General features: G+C 36.5%; 1 protein-coding gene across 7 annotated transcripts in view; it reads left to right on the forward strand.

The window, feature by feature from the left end:
- Window positions 1-20,443, forward strand: part of SANBR (SANT and BTB domain regulator of CSR) — a 54,840-nt gene that overhangs the window by 25,345 nt on the left and 9,052 nt on the right. For 6 of the 7 annotated variants that reach the window (XR_011998064.1, XM_072743124.1, XM_072743123.1 and 3 more), the window contains 5 exons: window positions 969-1,118; window positions 6,944-7,089; window positions 7,862-7,961; window positions 9,193-9,225; window positions 10,210-10,309. Coding sequence is in view for 6 of the 7 variants with exons in the window: in XM_072743124.1 (XP_072599225.1) it covers window positions 969-1,118; window positions 6,944-7,089; window positions 7,862-7,961; window positions 9,193-9,225; window positions 10,210-10,309 (529 nt within the window). In the remaining variant the exon portion in view is untranslated. The remainder of the gene's footprint in view (window positions 1-968; window positions 1,119-6,943; window positions 7,090-7,861; window positions 7,962-9,192; window positions 9,226-10,209; window positions 10,310-20,443) is intronic. The other variant, XM_072743125.1, reaches the window with a different exon arrangement.

Below are 20,443 nucleotides of genomic sequence, written 5' to 3' on the forward strand. Positions count from 1 at the left end.
ACCTCTAAAAATATGTCAAAGAGGGGCACGTGGATGGCTCAGTGGTTGAGCATCTGCCTTCAGCTCAGGTCATGATCCCAGGTTACTGGGATTAAGTCCCACATTGGGCTCCCTACAGGGAGCCTGCTTCTCCCTCTGCTATGTCTCTGCCTCTCTCTGTGTGTCTCTCATTAATAAATACATAAATAAATCTTTAAAAGGAATATGTCAAAGAATAATCAAATGAGGCAAATTTTATTTTATTTTTTTATTGGAAAAAGTTTTATTTGATTAGCTGTTTATAAAATCAGATATACATCAAGATCAATTTAATGCATCTGAAATATTAGTAAAGTGTTTTGTTTTTGCTTTTTTCATAGCCTTATTGAGGTGTAATCACTTGCCATAAAATTCATTCATTGTAGGGTACCTGGATGGCTCAGTGCTTGAGCATCTGACTTTGGCTCAGGTTGTAATCTCAGGGTTCTGGGATTGAGTCCCACATCAGAGGGAGAAGCAGGCTCCATGCAAGAAGCCCAATGTGGGACTCAATCCAGGGACTCCAGGATTATGCCCTGGGCCAAAAGCCAGCACTTAACCGCTGAGCCACCGAGGCATCCCAATAAATAAAATCTTTTAAAAAAATTCATTCATTTAAGTGTACAATTCACTGATCTTTAGTAAGTTTACAGAGTTGTTCATCCATCACCACCATCCAATTTTAGTACATTTCCATCGTTCCAAAAAGGTCCCTTGTGTCCATTTGCTGTAATTCTCCAATCTATCTACAGCTCCATGCAACCACTAATCTTTGTTTCTCTAGAGATTTGCCTTTTCTATACCTGTTATTTAAATGGAACATACAAAAAAAAAATAAAAAATAAAAAAATAAATAGAACATACATTATGTAGTCCAGAGTAAAAGTTTTTTGAGATGTATAATTTTATTGTGGAAATAATAATTGATTTTATATATTTCTTCTATTCAGGCTTTTCTCTGTATAGAATTTTCACATTGTCAATATCACTCAGAAACAGTGGTTTATCCTACTACAAGTTCACTAAATACTATTGGCACTGGTATTTATCCCTGCTGTAACCAGAAGGTTCTTCGGTTTGATCCTACTCAACTTACAAAGGTGAATTTTGGTGTTTGTTGTTTATTTGTTTTAAAGATTTATTTTTTTAAGTAATCTCTACAACCAACATGGGGCTCAAACTTACAACTTCAAGATCGAGAGTCTCATGCTCCACCAAAGAGCAATGAGCCAACCAGGTGCCCCTCCAAAGGTAGATTTTGGATGTTGCCCTTTTGTAGTTACAGTGCCCACTAACACTATTTATTTAAATCTTTTCCCCTTTAATTGTTTTTAAAGCATAAAGGTGACACATTCATGTAGAAAAGACTTTAAACAATACAAAAATATAGTTAAAAGTAGAAGTCCCTCTCTACACTACTTCCTTGTTCTGCATGTCTTTTTATAGGTAACCACAGTTAACGATTTCCTTTCAGACTTTGTTTTATACATTTCAGGCACAAAATTTTTTATATTGGAAATAGGATAATACTGTTCATTTTATTCTGTAACTTGCCCTTTTCAATCAGCAATATACCTAAGTTATCTTTCTGTCATTTCTTTCATTGTTTTGTAATATCCTAAGTCATGCATATATCACAGTTTATTTAACCATCCCTCCTATCAGTGAACATTTAGGTTGTTTCCAGATTGATGTTATTACAGTATTGTAATGAGCATCCTTGCACATATATCTTGGTACAATATGTGAGTATTGCTGTAGGTTAAAGTTCTTGATCACTAACACTTTTGAAAATGTTATGTAATTAAACTTGCCAGTGATGGAAAAGAACCTAAAGCCCTTCTTCCTCTTCATCTATACAGCAGTTCTTTATAAAGCACCACAGTTGTGTCACACACTGTGCAAGGCAGAGAATAATGTAATTTCTGTAAAATTAGTTTCTTCCTTCATGGAGCTTATAGTTCATGCAGTAGTATCAAAAGGAAAGAAAAAAGAAATGTTTGAAGAAGTATGCAGGGCCATAAGGGTCAGTAATAAGCTCGTCTGACCTGGGCATTGAAGTCAAGGAGTTGGCATTCAGTTGAAATCTGAAGGGTGGATAGGAGTATGTAAGAGAAAGAGCACTTCGGTCTGAATACCAAGGCCAAAAGGTACATGGTGAGAGAGACTGAATGAAACTTCCTGTTATAGAAAACACACATATTTTAAGAAAAGGCTGGCAAGGTAAATAGGTGTTAGACCATGTAAGGGCCGGACCTGGTAGGCCATGTTTTTTCTTTATTTTGGGTTTTGAAGATCAGTTGCAGTGTGGAGAGTGGCTTGGGAATATTAAGTGTAGTCAGGTATGAGAGAAGTTACCAAGTAGTGTTAGAGAGAGATGATATGATAGCTTGGCTTAGGGTTGTAGAGATTAATTCAGTATTTAGGAGATAATATGGCTTGATTGTTTTATCACAGAGGAAGGAGTCAAGGATAACTCAGTTTCTTGCTTGTGCTACTAGATACTGGTAGTGCTATTGAGAAGGGAACAAGAAGGGAATTGGGTTTGGAGAGAATCTCATGTGTTCTGTTTTGGACATTTTGAGATTGAGATGTTTTAGGAGGCAGCCAGGCAAAGAATGTTAGATATATGGGTTTTGGGGCTCAGAGAATGGGCTACCTGGAGGTGATAATTTTCAGTCTTCTTGCAAATAAGTAAAAACTGAAACCAGCAGGGATATGTGAGCATAAGAAGAACAGAGAGTCTACAGCGGAGCCTAGAGAAACTCCCAGAATTTAATGGCTGGATAGCAAAGTATGAGCCTACAAAAGACAATCATCAAGAGCAGCAGAAATAATAGGAGGAAAACCAAGGATGTTGTCATGAAAATCAAAGGAGTAGTGTTTGAAGCAAGAGAAAGTGGTCCATGGGGCCAAATGCTGCCAAGAGGTCAGATAAAATAATGAAAGAAGGGATCCCTGGGTGGCGCAGCGGTTTGGCGCCTGCCTTTGGCCCAGGGCGCGATCCTGGAGACCCGGGATCGAATCCCACATCGGGCTCCCGGTGCATGGAGCCTGCTTCTCCCTCCGCCTGTGTCTCTGCCTCTCTCTCTCTCTCTGTGACTATCATAAATAAATAAAAAATTAAAAAAAAAATTAAAAAAAATAAAGAAATTTGTCCTTTGACTTTGGCAATCTGGAATTCATGTGCAAAGATCTGTTTTGATGGGAGTGCTAGATCAATAATTACATTATAGGTATTTGTTTATTGTTTCTGCTTTATTTTGTTTTAATAGGAGACATCTTTTTAAAAGTGAGTGGGAAGGATCCAATTGAGAAAGGGTTGATGGTATAGAATTGTGAGGATGCAGAGTAGGATGGGATCATAAGCACATGTGGCAGTATTAGTTTAGACAAGAGGAAGGGGAGTTCCTCTATTGTAACAGTAAAGAAAGAGTAGAGTTGGTTGAGGATATTTGTAAAATTGTGTTTTTGTCATTTGGATGATAAGTTTTTCCAATCTAATGCATTCTTTCTTCTCTATAAAGTAGGAGGTAAAACCATCTGCTAAGAATGAAGGGAAAGAGGGATGGTTCTAAGGTTTGAAGGAAGTATGGAAGGTTTGAAATAGTCTTTTTGGAAAACGTGAGTGAATTTTCCAGAGAAAGGTTATAGCTTATTAAGCAATTTGAGAGCCCATTGGAGATTGGTAATCATAAATTTACAGTGAAATCCAGCATGCCTTTATGTCATTCTCTCCTGTAACACTAAGCTATTTGAATGCAAACATGGAGGAAATGGGTCATTGAGCTCATCCAGTTTGGGGTTTTGCCAGATGGGTATGATGAGATTTAGGGCCAAGGAATTTGGGTGATTGTTTTTGAAATGGTGGATCATGGGATTAATGCTGGAAGGTAGTTTGTTATATTTGCAATCAATTACCAACTTCTGTTAGTCAGAAATTTTATTGGTGAGCTAATAGGTTACCTACATAATGTTTGTATTTAACATTAGGGGAACGCCTGGGTGGTTCAGCTGTTGGGCGTCTGCCTTCAGCTCAGGGCATGATCCTGGGGTCCTGGGATTGAGTCCTGCATCCGGCTCCTTGTGGGGAGCCTGCTTCTCCCTCTGCCTGTGTCTCTCCTTCTCTCTATGTGTCTCTAATGAATAAATAAATAAATAAAATCTTTAAACACACACACATTAGGTAGATGCTTTGCATACAAAGCTCTTTAAATCGGGTATAACACTTTAAGCAAAATGGCATTAGCTTTGATAGGCCTAAGATGTTTAATTAATGGTTATGTTATGTTTTGCAATAACATGATTTTTAATCGTTGCATTTCTTTGTGGTTATAATATTTCTATTTTGACTATCACATTCACATTTTTTTAAACGATACTTCCAAAAGTTGTAACTCTTTGTCTTGCTATTGTCTGTTTTCTGGTTAAATTAACCCCTTATATTTCATTCACTGTGAGATGGTTGAGGAATAAAAAGTAATTAAACTGTATGATAAATCTTATATCTGACCTCATGGATATTGGTTGACGTTATTTCGTAGGCTAAGTGAAATCTAAATAGAAATCTAAAATTATATGGTGGTTTATATTTCTAGTAATGGCAGACTGAGTAATTCAGACCAACCCTCCCATCAAAGGCAACTAAAAAAGATGTATGAAATATAAAGATTATATTAAAAGCCTCAAAGAGCTAATCAGATAATGAGGAATTAGTGTTAAGGTACAGGAAATGATAGAAACCCTAAGGGAGCCAGTGCTCAGGGCCATTTGTATTTGCTCCTGAGAACAAATATCAGTGTGAAAAAAGTAGCTAAGAGGCTGGGCTGATCTTTAGGTGCCCTATCAGAATTTTGAGTAATAATCAGGGTCTAAGATCTGGAAAAATGGAGTTAGTAATGAATAAAATTTCCACTCTTACACTTTCAGTTGGGATCTAACTCAGATCATGATCCTGGGATCCTGGAATCAAGCCCGGCATTGGGCTCCCTGCTTAACAAGGAGTCTGCTTCTCCCTCCCTTGGAATTATTGACAGAAACTATAAAATAAATACAATTACTAGTTTAAGTTGATAGAAGCCAAGTTTGGAAAGTTTTGGTAGAAAATCATAAACTATAAAAAATGACAAGGGGGCGTCCCTGGGTGGCTCAGCGGTTTGGCGCCTGCCTTTGGCCCAGGGCGCGATCCTGGAGTCCCAGGATCGAGTCCCACATCGGGCTCCCGGCGTGGAGTCTGCTTCTCCCTCCTCCTGTGTCTCTGCCTCTCTCTCTCTCTCTATGTCTATCATGAATAAATACATAAATAAATTTTTAAAAAAAGAAAAATGACAAGGGGTTCCTGGGTGGCTCATTTGGTTAGGCAGCTGACTCTTGATTTGGACTCAGCTCATGATCTCAGGATCATGGGATTAAGCCCTGTGTCAGGCTCCCTGCTCAGCAGGGAGTCTGTTCCCTTGACCAGTCTGTTCTCTCTGTTACATTCTGCCCCTCCCCTCCCTCAAATAAATGAATAAATTAAAAAAAAAAAAAACAAAGAGGTTTAAATAAAAAATAGGGCACCTGGGTGGGTCAGTCAGCTAAGTGTCTGCCTTGGGCTCAGGTCATGATCCTGGGGACTTGGGATTGAGTCCCTAGCTGGGGGCAGCCTTCTTCTCCCTTCCCCCTGCCCCTCCCTGATGCTTGTACTCTTTCTCTCTCAAATAAATAAATCTTTTTATAAGAAAAAGATAATACCCTGAAGGAAGAGATTTTATTTGTTTATTTTTTTAAGTAAACTACACCTAGCATGGGGCTCAAACTCATGAACCCAAAATCAAGAGTTGCGTGTTCTTTTTCTTTTTTTTTAAGATTTTATTTATTTCTTCATGAGAGACACACAGAGAGAGAGGGGCAGAGACACAGGCAGAGGGGGAAGCAGGCTCCATGCAGGGAGCCTGACCCAGGACTTGATCCCGGGTCCCCAGGATCATGCCCTGGGCCGAAGGCGGCGCTAAACTGCTGAGCCACATGGGCTGCCCAAGAGTTGCATGCTCTACCAACTTATCCAGCCAGATGCCCTATGGAAGAAATTTTTATTTATTTGTTTAAGATTTTATTTGTTCATGAGAGACACACAGAGAGAGGCAGAGACACAGGCAGAGGGAGGAGGCTCCCTGTGAGGACTTGATCCCAGGATCCCAGGATCACGACCTGAGCCAAAGGCAGACCCTCAACTACTGAGCCACCCAGGTGCCCCAGAAAGAGATTTTAAACTACATTAAACAAACTTAAACAGGAGACAAACGCATAGCTAGGACCATTATTAGCAACACATATCCATAAAAGGTTCGTATTAAGATTTTTTTTTGGCTCTTACAAATCAATAAGAAAATAATAGGAACTGTTTAACACAAGAAGACATTTAGCTGTCTCATAAATAAGAAAAGGAGCTTAACCTCATTTGTAATTGGGGAAATACAAATTAAAAGCACAATGAGATTCTACTACACATTCACCAGAATGACGAAGATTAAAATATCTTAGTGGGTATGTAGAGTAGCAAGTCTCACACACTGCTGATAGTAATATAATTTGGTACACATGAGCACTTTTGCACCAGAAAAAGTAAAAGAATGTTCACAGCAATATTATTTGTAATAGCTGCAAAATGAAAACAACCCACACATCAACTATAAAATAGATATATGAATGGTAAATATTCATACAGTGGAATTATATACATTAAAACAAATATTACTTTTACATGTAGTAATGTGATAGAGTCATAAAAACATAATGTTAAATGAAACAAGTGAGGCAAAACTAAAGTTTAGAGATATATCCTTAAGTGGTAAAAGGATAAAAGCGAGGAACGAGTACTGTATTCTTTAAAAGAATATTTCTATAACAAATCTACCTCTCTAACTCAGTGTCTCCTACATGACAGGGTTGTAAAGTGAAGGACCACGTTGTTGCTCTTCATGATCAAGGTGAAGGTAGAGATTTGCTGTCCTGTCCAACTGCTAGAATTCTGGACGATCTGCACAAACATAAAGATGTCATTGTTGTACCTTATACTAAAGATACAGTTAGGTGAGATGGGGGGTTGGGCAGTGGTGGGAAATGCTGTGCTGCAGCTTTATTCGGTGCTTTCCATTTCAGAATCCTCCAAACTCTAGTGCTTCCCCAAATCAATAATGTCAGTTTCCAGATATTCTATTATTTCAGAAAGCTTACTGAAATTATATGTTAGTTTACATTAAGAACAAGCAGGTTATTTATTTGATAGGAAAAATACTTCAAAATATTGAGGGTCCAAGGGGAAGAAAAACTAATAAAAAAAAAAAAGGTCTCTGGTGATTGAAAGGTTGGGACGTGCAATTCCATTTTTGAGAGTTTTTTCTTTTCCCAAGTTACTTAAGCCCTTCTTAAATGCTTGATTAATACAACTAGAAAAAAACCCAGTGGTTGAGGTAGGTCATCTTTGCATAAATTTGAATTACTTGAATTTAATAATTTCTGAAGTCACTTCTGTCATTTTTCAATTGCAGTAGGCTGTCAGGTCAGGGGCTGCGAGACCCTTTCATGAAGGCTGTTTTCACAGAAGTTCCAGTCATAGCAGCCCATTTCACCACCTGGCTTGTCATGCTTGGAGTGCAGTGATGCTCCTCTATATGGAGTGTCTTCTGCTAGAGAAGTCACTAGATGAGTTAAGAAATGTAAATGTTGAGGTAGCGTACCTTATATTCAAGAACTGTTTTTCTAAAGAGTGGTTTATAAAATATTTGCAATAAAAAAGATATCATTTGCATTTAACTTCTTATGAAATTGAACACTTCTCCGTAAAATGTCTTTTTCTTTCAAGTGATTCTGGGGTTGGTTCCTGTGATGAAAAGGGTCTAGATTGTGATGTTTTACTGGAGCCAAATACACCATGGGGCCCCAAAAGTGGGGAGCTCAATGCTGTGAGTAACTTGTTTCACTTACTCTTTCTTGATAAAAAACAATTGATGGATTTAATCTTTGACAGAAACATAATTGGTTTAAACTGAAATTGAAATTTTCACTTAATAAGCACTTATTGACTACTTGATCATAACAGGGTATTATTCTGAGTTAGTAGGACTCTAAGGGCAATAGGACATATCCTTGCCCTCAACTAATAACTTAAGTAATCAGCTTAAATTTGGGGAAAAAGTATAACATGGTCTTCAGAGGTTTTATTATGGACAAGTAGTGATTTGAGGGTTGAAGACAGTATGAATGAGATATTTTGTCCTCTCCTAATTTTATAAACTTTTTTTGGTATGAAATTTGTTTTTTAATTATAATCAGGAATGCATTTAGTTTTTGCAAGTTTTGAAAACAAATATTTTTCAAATGGTTGGATAGCTTTGATTCCCCTGATTCTTGTTACTGACAACCAGGGAATTTCTGCTTGCCTGTGAACTTCCTAACTTTTTATTGGGTGAGGTAGCATTTACTTGACAAAGTGACATATTCCATGTAAAATGCATTGTAAAAGCCAAATGGCTACAAATATTCAGTCATTAACTTTCATTTGTGAATTATATACAAAATTGCAGATTAGATTTTTTTACTATTCATATATAATCCGGTTCCTTAGTTTATAATAAAATGTAAACATTAAAAAATGATTGAATGGGCACTTGGGTGGCCTAGTTGGTTAAGCATCTGACTCTTGGTTTTAGCTCAGGTCATGATCTTGGAGTCATGAGATTGAGCCCTGTGTCACATTCCACACAGAGTCTGCCTAAGATTCTCTCTCCCTGTCCCTCTGTTCCTCCTGCTCATGCATGTGTGAGCATTCGCTCTCTCTCAAATAAATAAATAAATCTTATAAAAAAGTGTTTGAAATAGTTAAAAAAATAAGTTATCTCTGCATGTGATATACTTATCCTTTGGAAATGATACTGGGGAGTGTTGATTTTCTTTTTCTTTTTCTCTCTCTCTTTTTTTTTTTTTTTTGGTAAACATATGCATCTTTCTCTAGGCAGCAAATATAAAAAATTTGTAACACATCATTTTCAGCCTGAGTTTTAAGTTATGTTTTAACCTGGAAGGGAGCTATCCTTGCAGCTTTTTTCAGCTCTTCTACAGTCTCTACATGAAAATAAGGAGTTCCAATCTGGGTGGATGCAGACTTATTAATCTCTTTATTCCTTTTTCTTATAGTTTTTGTCACTGAAAAACTGGACTCTGCAACTGGTAAGTAAGGAACTATATTCCACTTTCCACTGGATCTCTTTCTTTCAGAATTAAAGTTTAGTTTAATAGAATCTTATCAGTATCTTATTTTACAGATTTTAGTTCATTGCAATTATCCTTTTCAGCTTCTACAATTTTGCACTTCCTGAAAATGCCATTGTTTAAAACAGATACTCCACTGTCTGGTTGCATACTGCCTAAGTCTCCCTAATGACTTTTAAAAGTTGTTTTTAAGTCCCATTAGGACATAGAACAAAGCAACAAATCTATTAAGTTCCAGGTATTTGGTTGTTTGGTTGATTGATTGGTTGCTTTTTGTTTGTTTGTTTTTTTCTTTACCTATTTGCCATTACTCTGTCATCTGCCACCAATTTTTTGCAAGAATCAACTGGAATTTGGATCAGTGATAACAGAAAGCAGGGTGAGTGGGTAGATTCAGGAAGCTGATACAGATAGGGTTGAGTAATCCAGAGCCACATTTATCCAGGAAATGTGTACCTGTGCTTGCTTATGAGACTACATTAATATTGGCAATTATTATATTTTTATTTAATCTTAATATCAAGGGACATACATTCAGTTGAGTGATAGAGGTGCAGTTTGACAAATGCTGAGGGCCTATTATGTGCCCATGACTCTGCTAGAATATGTGAAGGAAATAATTTTAAAATGTTTAATGTAATATGATCCTATCCTAAATGTAGAAATTCTTATGTTAAAAAAAAAAAAGAAAGAAAGAAAAGAAAAGAGAGAGAGAGAGAAAGAAAAGAAAGAAGAAAGAAAGAAAGAAAGAAAGAAAGAAAGAAAGAAAGAAAGAAAGAAAGAAAGAAAGAAATTCTTATGTTGTTCTAGGCATTGATCATCCTCAGATCTTGTTTGGCTCATTCATCCAAAATAAATTTAGATAAATGTGTTTGAGAGAGTCCTTTAGAGATGTGTTAGTACTACATTTTTAAAAGGATTTTTTTTTTTGTTTTAATTCAGAAACAACAATCCTTGTTTTCAGAAGAAGAAGAATATACCACTGGGTCTGAAGTCACTGAAGATGAAGTTGGAGATGAAGAAGAAATATCCAAGAAACAAAGTACTGATTGATTTCTAAGATAAAATCAAGTTTCGCTTTTTTGAAGGGGTAGCATTCTGAAGGCTTTAAAGCAAGGAGGTAGAAGTTAGCGTTGTAAGTCTACATGGTAGGCTACAACATGGAAAAAAAAAATAAAGGGGGCGCTCCATCAAGTTTCCCTAACCGTGGCACTAACACAGAATAATCACAAAGTTATTTAAAAAGTGCAGTATACTGAGATATAATCCTCCACATTTTCATTTCAGGTGTAACCTAATGGGTTTCCCAAAATATATGACTTACATCAGTGTGTGCCTGAGATTATTTGAAGTGACACTCAAATGAAGCATTATACAATAGTAATGAGTATGATTTTTTTTAAATGAGAATTACAATTACAGAATGAACTTGGATCAAAATTTTTGAGCTCTTTTTTTAGAGAAATAGCAAGGACAATTGGTTCAAAGAGCATTTGAAGACTTAGTATTCATAGGCATTTGAAAAAGGATTTTAAAGAGGACTGCAAGTTAGATACAAAATTGATGTCCTACAGGGCAGTAAACCGATCACCTTTGAGGTCATCTTTTCTTCTAAACAGAAATCATTTGCATTTCTATTAGACACAGAAATCTGCAAGTTAACATAAAACTTCACAGCATCTGAGCTTTCAATCAACAATAGATAGGAAAGTCAGACACAATGACATTTTCTTTGAGAAATAATTCTTACATGGGCCTTTTTTTTTTTTTTTTTAAGATTTTATGTATTTATTTGACACAGAGAGAGAACTATAGAGCACACGTAGAGGGAGAGGAAGAAGCAGGCTCCCAGATGTGCAGGGAGCCCAATGCAGGGCTGATCCCAGGACTCTGGGATCATGACCTGAGCCAAAGGATGCTCAACCGACTGAGCCATTTTCTTTTTTTTAATTTATGTATGATAGTCACAGAGAGAGAGAGAGAGGCAGAGACATAGGCAAAGGGAGAAGCAGGCTCCATGCACCGGGAGCCCGATGTGGGATTCGATCCCGGGTCTCCAGGATCGCGCCGAGTCAAAGGCAGGCGCCAAACTGCTGCGCCACCCAGGGATCCCCCCTGCATGGACCTTTTAAACTGTCCTCCAATATGACACTAAAAGGACATGCAACCTTCCCTTTGTCTTTTTTCCAAGTTTTGCATTATTTTCCTTCATGTGTTGAATCCTCTTATTAAAAAAGTTTTTTGGGTTTTTTTTTTTTAGATTTTATTTATTCATGAGAGACAAAGAGAGAGAGAGAGGCAGAGACACAGGCAGAGAGAGAAGCAGGCTCCATTCAGGGAGTCCGACATGGGACTTGATCCCAGGTTTCCAGGATCTCACGCCAGGCTGAAGGCAGCACTAAACCACTGGGCCACTGGGGCTGCCCTAAAAAACAGTTCTTTATCAATTATTTTAAAATTATAGTTAGTCAAGGAGAAAATGCTGTTGTGTTTTATGTGAGGTTTTTTTCCCACAGTTGATTGAAGTAGAATTTATATGTAATAAAATTCACCCATTTTTAAGTGTACATATTGATGAGTTTTGGCATACAGTTGGGTAACCACCAAAATCAAGACCTAGAACATCACTCCAAAAAATTATCTCTTACCCCTTTACACTCAGTTCCCTTTCCCCAATCTCACCCCCAGGCAACTACTAATCTGCAGTGATTTACCTTTACCCAGGTCTCCTGTACATGAACTCATTGGTGTTTTGTGTATGGCTTCTTTCACTTAGTGTGATGTTTCTGAGATTCATTTATATTGTTGGGTGTGTCAGTAGTTTGTTCCTTTTTATTGCACAGTAGGATTCCATTGTGTGAATATACCATAGTTTGTTTATCCATGCACCATTTCATGAACATTTAGGTTGTTCCAGTTCTTGGCTTTTATGAATAATGCTGCCATGAACATTTGCATGCAAGTGGACATAGGTTTTTATTTTTCTTGGGTAGATACCTAGGAGTGGAATTGTTGTGTCATATGGTAAGTGCATGTTTAACTTTATAGGAAACTGCCATAATGTTTTGCAAAGTGACTGTACCATTTTGCATCTCACCGGCAATGTTTGAGAGTTCCAGTTGCTACATGTTTCTACCAGTACTTGGTATTACTACTTTTTTTTAACTTTAGCTATTCTTGAGCATATATTTCTAGGCATCTTCTCATGTGCTAACTGGCCATTTATATATTTTTTAATGAAATGTTTGTTTAAATGATCTTTTGCCTATTTTTTAGTTGGATTATTTGCCTTACTATTGAATTATAAGCATTCTTTATATATTTTTTGGATACAAGTCCATATATTTTGCAAATATTTACCTCTAGTTTATGACTTGCCTTTTCATTTTATTAATGATGTCTTTTGAAGACCCAAAGTTTTTAATTTCATGAACTCTGATGTTTTAGTTTTGCTTTTATGCTTCTTTAATAACAGATTTTTGCTTATCCCAAAGTCACAAAGATTTTCTGCTGTTTTCTTCTAGAAATTGTATGATTTTAGCTTTTGTATTTAAATCTGTGATTCCTTCCAGGTTAATTTTTGTATGATTTTAGCTTTTGTATTTAAATCTGTGATTCCTTCCAGGTTAATTTTTGTATATGGTATGAGTTTAGGGTCAGTCTTCGTTTTGTTTTCCTATAGGCATAGCCAGTTTTTCCAGAACCATTTGTTGAAAAGAATGGTCTTTCCCATTGGATTATCTTTATTTAAAAATCAACTGATCATTTACATGTGGATCTATTTTTAAACTCTGTCCTCTTCCATTGATTCATATGTCTATTTTTCATCAGTATATCAATACCACACGGTCTTAATTTTTGTAGTTTTTAGTGATTCTTAAGACATGGTGATATATGTCCTTCAAAATTGTTCTTTTATTTTAGATTATTTTGGTATTTCTAAGTGCTTTGCATTTCCTATACATTTTAGAGTAAAGGTCACTGTTTCTAAAAAAAATACTGTTGGAATTTTTATTGAGCTTGTGTTGAATTCATATATCAATTTGGAAATAATGACTTTTTTTTTTTTTTACAATGGCACGTCTTCCAATCCATGAATATGGAATATCTCTCCATTTATTTAATTCTTTAATGTCTCCTAACAATGTTTTATTGTTTCAATATGCAGATACTAAGCATCTTTTGTTGAATTTATTCCTAAGTGCTTTTTTTATGCTGTTATAAATGGAAGTGGGTTTTTTAAAATTGTCAGTTTTTCAGTTGGAAAATTTTCATTTGTTCCAGTTGACCTTGTTTCCTGTGTCCTTGCTAATTTCACTTAATTTTTCTTTGCTTATTAGATTCCTTTCCATATGTATGCCTTGTATTTCTTTGTCTTGCCTTTTTGCACTTGGTAGGACCTCATGTTGAACAGAAGTGATGAACACAGACATCCTTAACTTGTTCCTGTCTTAGGGGGAAAGCATTCAGTCTTTAACCATTAAGTATGTAATGTTTAGTGGTTGGTTTCTGGGTTTCTGATAAATGCCCTTTCTCAGGTTGAGAAAGCTCTTTTTACTTTTTTTTAAATTAATTTTTATTGGTGTTCAATTTACCAACATACAGAGAAACACCCAGTGCTCATCCCGTCAAGTGTCCGCCTCAGTGCCCGTCACCCATTCCCCTCCACCCCCCGCTCTCCTCCCCTTCCACCACCCCTAGTTCGTTTCCCAGAGTTAGGAGTCTTTATGTTCTGTCTCCCTTCCTGATATTTCCCAACATTTCTTTTCCCTTCCTTTATATTCCCTTTCACTATTTTTTATATTCCCCAAATGAATGAGAACATACACTGTTTGTCCTTCTCCGATTGACTTATTTCACTCAGCATATAATACCCTCCAATTCCATCCACGTTGAAGCAAATGGTGGGTATTTGTCGTTTCTAATTGCTGAGTAATATTCCATTGTATACATAAACCACATCTTCTTTATCCATTCATCTTTCGATGGACACCGAGGCTCCTTCCACAGTTTGGCTATTGTGGACATTGCTGCTAGAAACATCGGGGTGCAGGTGTCCCGGCGTTTCATTGCATCTGAATCTTTGGGGTAAATCCCCAACAGTGCAATTGCTGGGTCGTAGGGCAGGTTTATTTTTAACTCTTTGAGGAACCTCCACACAGTTTTCCAGAGTGGCTGCACCAGTTCACATTCCCAGCAACAGTGTAAGAGGGTTCCCTTTTCTCCGCATCCTCTCCAACATTTGTTGTTTCCTGCCTTGTTAATTTTCCCCATTCTCACTGGTGTGAGGTGGTATCTCATTGTGGTTTTGATTTGTATTTCCCTGATGGCAAGTGATTCAGAGCATTTTCTCATGTGCATGTTGGCCATGTCCATGTCTTCCTCTGTGAGATTTCTCTTCATATCTTTTGCCCATTTCATGATTGGGTTGTTTGTTTCTTTGGTGTTGAGTTTAATAAGTTCTTTATAGATTTTGGAAACTAGCCCTTTATCTGATACGTCATTTGCAAATATCTTCTCCCATTCTGTAGGTTGTCTTTTAGTTTTGTTGACTGTATCTTTTGCTGTGCAAAAGCTTCTTATCTTGATGAAGTCCCAATAGTTCATTTTTGAGAAAGCTCTTTTTAATTTGCTGAAGTATTATAGTAAATAGGTGTTGAATTTTGTCAAATACTTTTTCTCCATCTACTGAGATGATGAATTTAGGTTTTCTCCATATATCAGTACGATGAATTACATTGATTTTTCAAGTGTTATACCAATCTTCTAGGGTAAACTCCACTTGGTTGTGAGGTATTTGTCTTTTTATATGTTAATATCTTTGACTTGCTGTTATTTTGTTAAGGATTTTTTGTGTTTATAAGCAATATTGGTTGCTTGTTTTTAGTTTTTTGTGATGTCTTCAAGTGTGGTTACCATGATGATACTGATCTCATAAAATGAGTTGGATAGTGTTCCCCTCACTTCTCTTTTCTGAAATAACTTGTGTACTATTTGTATTGTTTCCCTCTTAAATATATGTTAAAATTCAGCAGTAAAGTCATCTGGGTCTGGAGTTTTCTTTATGGGAAGGTTTTAAATTGTGAATTTAGTATCTGTAATATTGCATTATTCAAGTCTCCTATTTCTTCTTGAATCTGTTTGATAACTTATGTCTTTCAAGGAGTTTCTCCATTTTATCCAGGTTGAATTTATTGGCGTAAAGTTGCTTATGGTGTTTTCTTATCCTTTTCTGTCAGAAGGATCTGTAGTGATGTCCTTCTTTCATTGTTGATATTGGTTATTTGTGTTTTCTTGATCAGTTTAACTAATAACTTTATTTTATTGATCTTTTCAAGGAACCAGCTTTTGTTTTATTGATTTTCTCTATAGTTTGTCTGTTTTTATAATTCATTGATTTTCATTCTTGTATTTAGTATTTCCTTCCTTGTAGTTATTTTGGACTTAATTTCCTTTTTTCTTTTTTAGCTCTTAAGGTAGAACCTTAAATCATTGGGTTTTTTTACTTTTCCTCTTTTCTAATATAAACATTTGAAGTTATAAGATTTGCTCTCAGCACTACTTTAACTATTTCCCACAGACTTTGCTGTCTTGTTTTCATTTATATTCAATACAGAATATTTTTTTTTTAATTTTTTATTTATTTATGATAGTCACAGAGAGAGAGAGAGAGAGGGGCAGAGACACAGGCAGAGGGAGAAGCAGGCCCCATGCACCGGGAGCCCGACGTGGGACTCGATCCCGGGTCTCCAGGATCGCGCCCTGGGCCAAAGGCAGGCGCCAAACCGCTGCGCCACCCAGGGATCCCAATACAGAATATTTTGATTCCCCTTATGATTTTTTTGTTTGACCAATGTGTTATGTAGTAGTATGTTGTTTAATTTCCAGATATTTTCAGACTTCCCAGATACTTTTAAATTAATAATATAATATAATATTCCATGTGATTTCATCCCTTACATTTTTTTTTAAGATTGATTGATTGATTGATTGATTTGAAAGAGAGCGAGAGAGGGCATGAACAGGAGACAGACCAGAGGGAGAGGGAGAAGCAGACTCCTCACTGAGCACAGAGTCCAGTGTGGGGTTCAATACCAGGACCCTGGGATCGTGACCTGAGCCAAAGACAGACACTTAACTGACAGAACCACCCAGGCACCCTCATCCCTTACATTTTATTGACACATGTTCCACATGTGCATGAAAAGAATATGAATTCTGCTGTTATTGTTGGAGTGGTCTATAAAGGTCAAGACAGGTTGTTTGGTTGTCTATTACAAATCTTCCATAATGATGCTCATTTTCTGACTGCTTATTTCTGACTTCTTGTTCCATTGATTAGTAAAAGAGGATATTGAAATCAATATGTAAATTATGTATTTTTCTTTTTAAGTCCACTAGTTTTTACTTTGTGTATAATTATAGCTTTGTGATTAGGCATGCATTTATAGTGAATTGACTCTTTTATCGTTATGATGTATTCCTCTATGTCTACAGTAAAACTGCTTGTCTTGAAGTCTGTTTTGTTTGGTATTAATATAATCACTCTAGATTTGTTTAGTGTTTGAATGGCATATGTTTTTGCTATCATTTTATTTTTAAACTCTTTGTGTTTTCTTTTTTTTAAGATTTCATTCATTTGTTTATTTATGAGAGACACACAGAAAGAGGCAGAGACACAGGCAGAGGGAGAAGCAGGCTCCATGCAGGGACCCCGATGTGGGACTCGATCCCAGGACTCCAGGATCACACCCTGGGCTGAAGGCAGGCACTAAACTGCTGAGCCACCCAGGGATCCCCATCTCTTTGTGTTTTCTAATGTAAAGTATATATCTTGTAGGTAGCATGTTGTTGGAAATTGCTTTTTTATCCAGTTTGATGATCTTCACCTTTTGACTAGAGCACTTATTCTATTTATATTTAATGCATTTAATGATATGGTTGTATTAGTTCTGCCTTTTTTTAAATTATTATTTTAAGTAGGCTCCATGCCCAGTATGGAGCTCAGTACAGGACTTGAACTCTTGACCCCGAGATCTAAGTCCTGAGCTGAGATCAAGAGTGGGAGACTCAACCAACTGAGCCACCCAGGCTCCCCTAGTTCTGCCATTTTGCTATTCACTTTCTAATTGTCTCAAATATTTTTGCCTATTTCTACTTTCCTGCTTTTCTTTTGAGCTAAGAAAATAATTTTAGTATATTATTTAAATTATTTTATTAGCTTTTTAGTTATATTTCTTTGTATTTGGTTGTTCTAAGGATTACAACATGATCTCTAACCTATCACAATCTACTTAAAGCTAATAAGAATTACTTTAGGTAAAATATAACCTTAAAGTAATATAGTTTCCTTAGATTCCCCTTCTTTTTGCTATTGTTACATATCAGTACACATTATGTATAATTATGTTAGGGTTATTATTTTTCTTTAAATAGTTGTATCATTTATTTTTTTTTTTAATTTTTTATTTATTTATGATAGTCACAGAGAGAGAGAGAGAGAGGCAGAGACACAGGCAGAGGGAGAAGCAGGCTCCATGCACCGGGAGCCTGATGTGGGATTCGATCCCGGGTCTCCAGGATCGCGCCCTGGGCCAAAGGCAGGCGCCAAACCGCTGCGCCACCCAGGGATCCCTAGTTGTATCATTTAAAGAATGTAGGGGAACAAAAGAAAAATATATACATTTAGTGTTTATATCTACATATTTAGAATTTTTTATATCTGAGTTGTCATGTGATGTTATTTTCCTTTATTCTGAAGGACTTTCATTATTTCTTATAGTGCAAGTATACTAACAATAAATCCTTTCATTTTTATTTATCTAAAAAGTCTTAATTTCACTTTTTTTAAAAGATTTTTTTAAGTAATATCTATACCCAATGTAGGGCCAGAACCCACAACCCCAAGATCAAGAGTTGTATGCTCTACCACCTGAGTCAGCCAGGCACCCCTCACTTTTGTTTTTTAAGTATAGTTTTCTTCAATATAGAATAATTGTTTAACAGTTATTTTTTTTAAACTGTCATTCCCATGTCTTCTGGCCTCCGTTGTTTTCTGATGAAAAGTCATTCATTGATATAATTGTTCTCCCATGTGTAATGTGCTCTTTCTTTTTATCTTGCTGCTTTTAAGGTTTTATTTTTTACTTTTTGAAGTCTATGGTATATGTAGTGTGCTTTCCTTTGTGGCTATCTTCCTTGATATTTGTTGAGCTTCTTGGATTTGCAAATTAAGATTTTAAACAAAATTTAGGGAACTTAGAATCATTATTCCTTTAAGTATTTTTTCTGTCCCATTCTCTCATTTATCTTCCAGAACTCCCATACATGTATGTTAGGCCTTTTGATATTGTCCCATAGGTTTCTGAAGTTTCGTTTCTTTTTCTTCACTCTTCTCTTTATTTTTTGGATTGGATAATTTAAATGCTTAACTCCATATTTCACTGATATCTTCTACCATTTCAGACTTTTTCTTGAGACCATCTACTAAATATTTCCTGTGTGTTTATTCAATAGCACCATTTTCCCTTTGAACATATTTATAATAGTTGCTTTGAAATCATTGTCTGCTAAATCCAGTATATAAGCTCTCTCAGAATCAGTTTCTATTGACTATTTCTTTTCTGAGTGATTCATACTTTTCAGTTTCTTCATCTTGTAACTTTTGGTAGGTTATCTGTGCAATTCTGAAATCTATTTTGTTCTGAGGATTGTTGAGTTTTTTGTCCTAGTAGGAAGTCTACCTGCCTGACCCAAATTGCAAAATCTGTCTCCCTGTGGTATGTAGTGAATGACGTGTGCCTCTGCACAAGTGTTTCTTGGCTGCTAACTGCAACTGTTTTTTTTTTTTTTTTAGTTTTTTTTTTTAAGATTTTATTTATTTATTCATGAGAGATACAGAGACAAAGAGGCAGAGGGGGAAACAGAGGGAGAGGGAGAAACAAAGAGGGAGAGGAGCAGAGGGAGAAACAAAGAGGGAGACGGAGAAACAGGCTTCCTGCAGGGAACCCAATGCAGGACTTCATCTCAGGACCCTGGGATCATGACCTGAGCCAAAGGCAGACGATCAAACCACTGAGCCACCCAGGTGCCCCCAAACTGCTACTGTTTTAGCCTGACCCCCAGGGTCATACCAGCCTGTTTTTTTTTGTTTTGTTTTGTTTTGTTTTTGTCCTAGTAGGAAGTCTACCTGCCTGACCCAAATTGCAAAATCTGTCTCCCTTGTGGAGTAGTCAGGCAGGATTTTGGATAGATTTTATATTCAGATTTGGGAATTTACCTGCTTAGTGGTTTCCTTGCTTTGTGGGTTGCCCCTTGAATTCTAGTTGTTTTTCCAGTAAGGCTCCTGAGGTTGGAAGCTTGAGCTCTATGCAGTTTAGGAAAGCATTTAGTCAAAGGCACAAGAAATTCTCACCTCTCATCAAGAGCAATTCTGTCTTGCAGTTCCATCCTAGTGTCTGCTTGCCTGTTTAGCTAGATTTCCTTGGGACTCCCATAACACTTTGATGATTTAACACTTATTTGAGCAGAGTTTATAGTCGTGTTTTAGATCTCTTTTGTGTTACAAAAGACGTTCTTTTGTGACTTTCTTCCAAAATTTCCCCTTTAAATTTCCAGCTTCTCTTGCTTTGAATTCTATCATCTTTTCCCTGGAGCTCATAAGGCTGTAATTTTCCTCCCTTGGCTAGAGGTATTGGGAAATGCCCTCAGGCAGAAAGCTATAAACTCACAGTTCTCACCTTATGCATATTTTAAGTTTGTAAATTATTTCCAGTAGAGTTAACATACAGTGTTATATTAGTTTCAGGTTTACAATATAATGACTGAGCAAATTCTATATGGTACTCAGTGCTCATCACTGTAAGTGTACTCTTTAACCCCTGTGCCCTGTTTCACCCTTCATTCACTTCCCCACCTTATGCATCTTTTAAATATAAACACTCACCTTTCTACCTTCCTTTGATTATTTGCCAGTACCTAGAGATGATAGTTTATAATATTTTTGTTCTGTTTCTATCATTGGCTACTTTGGAAGGAATTGGTCTTCACAATCCATTCTCAGATCTCACCCTATCATGTCTATTAGCAATTTTATAACACTTGTTTTTTTCCCATTTTAACTACAAACACATGTCAGGGACTCAGGCTTGCCATCAGGCAAGTAAATCTCTCTAGA

This window comes from Vulpes vulpes, chromosome 16 (genome assembly GCF_048418805.1).
Source record: "Vulpes vulpes isolate BD-2025 chromosome 16, VulVul3, whole genome shotgun sequence".
Lineage (NCBI taxonomy): Eukaryota > Metazoa > Chordata > Mammalia > Carnivora > Canidae > Vulpes > Vulpes vulpes.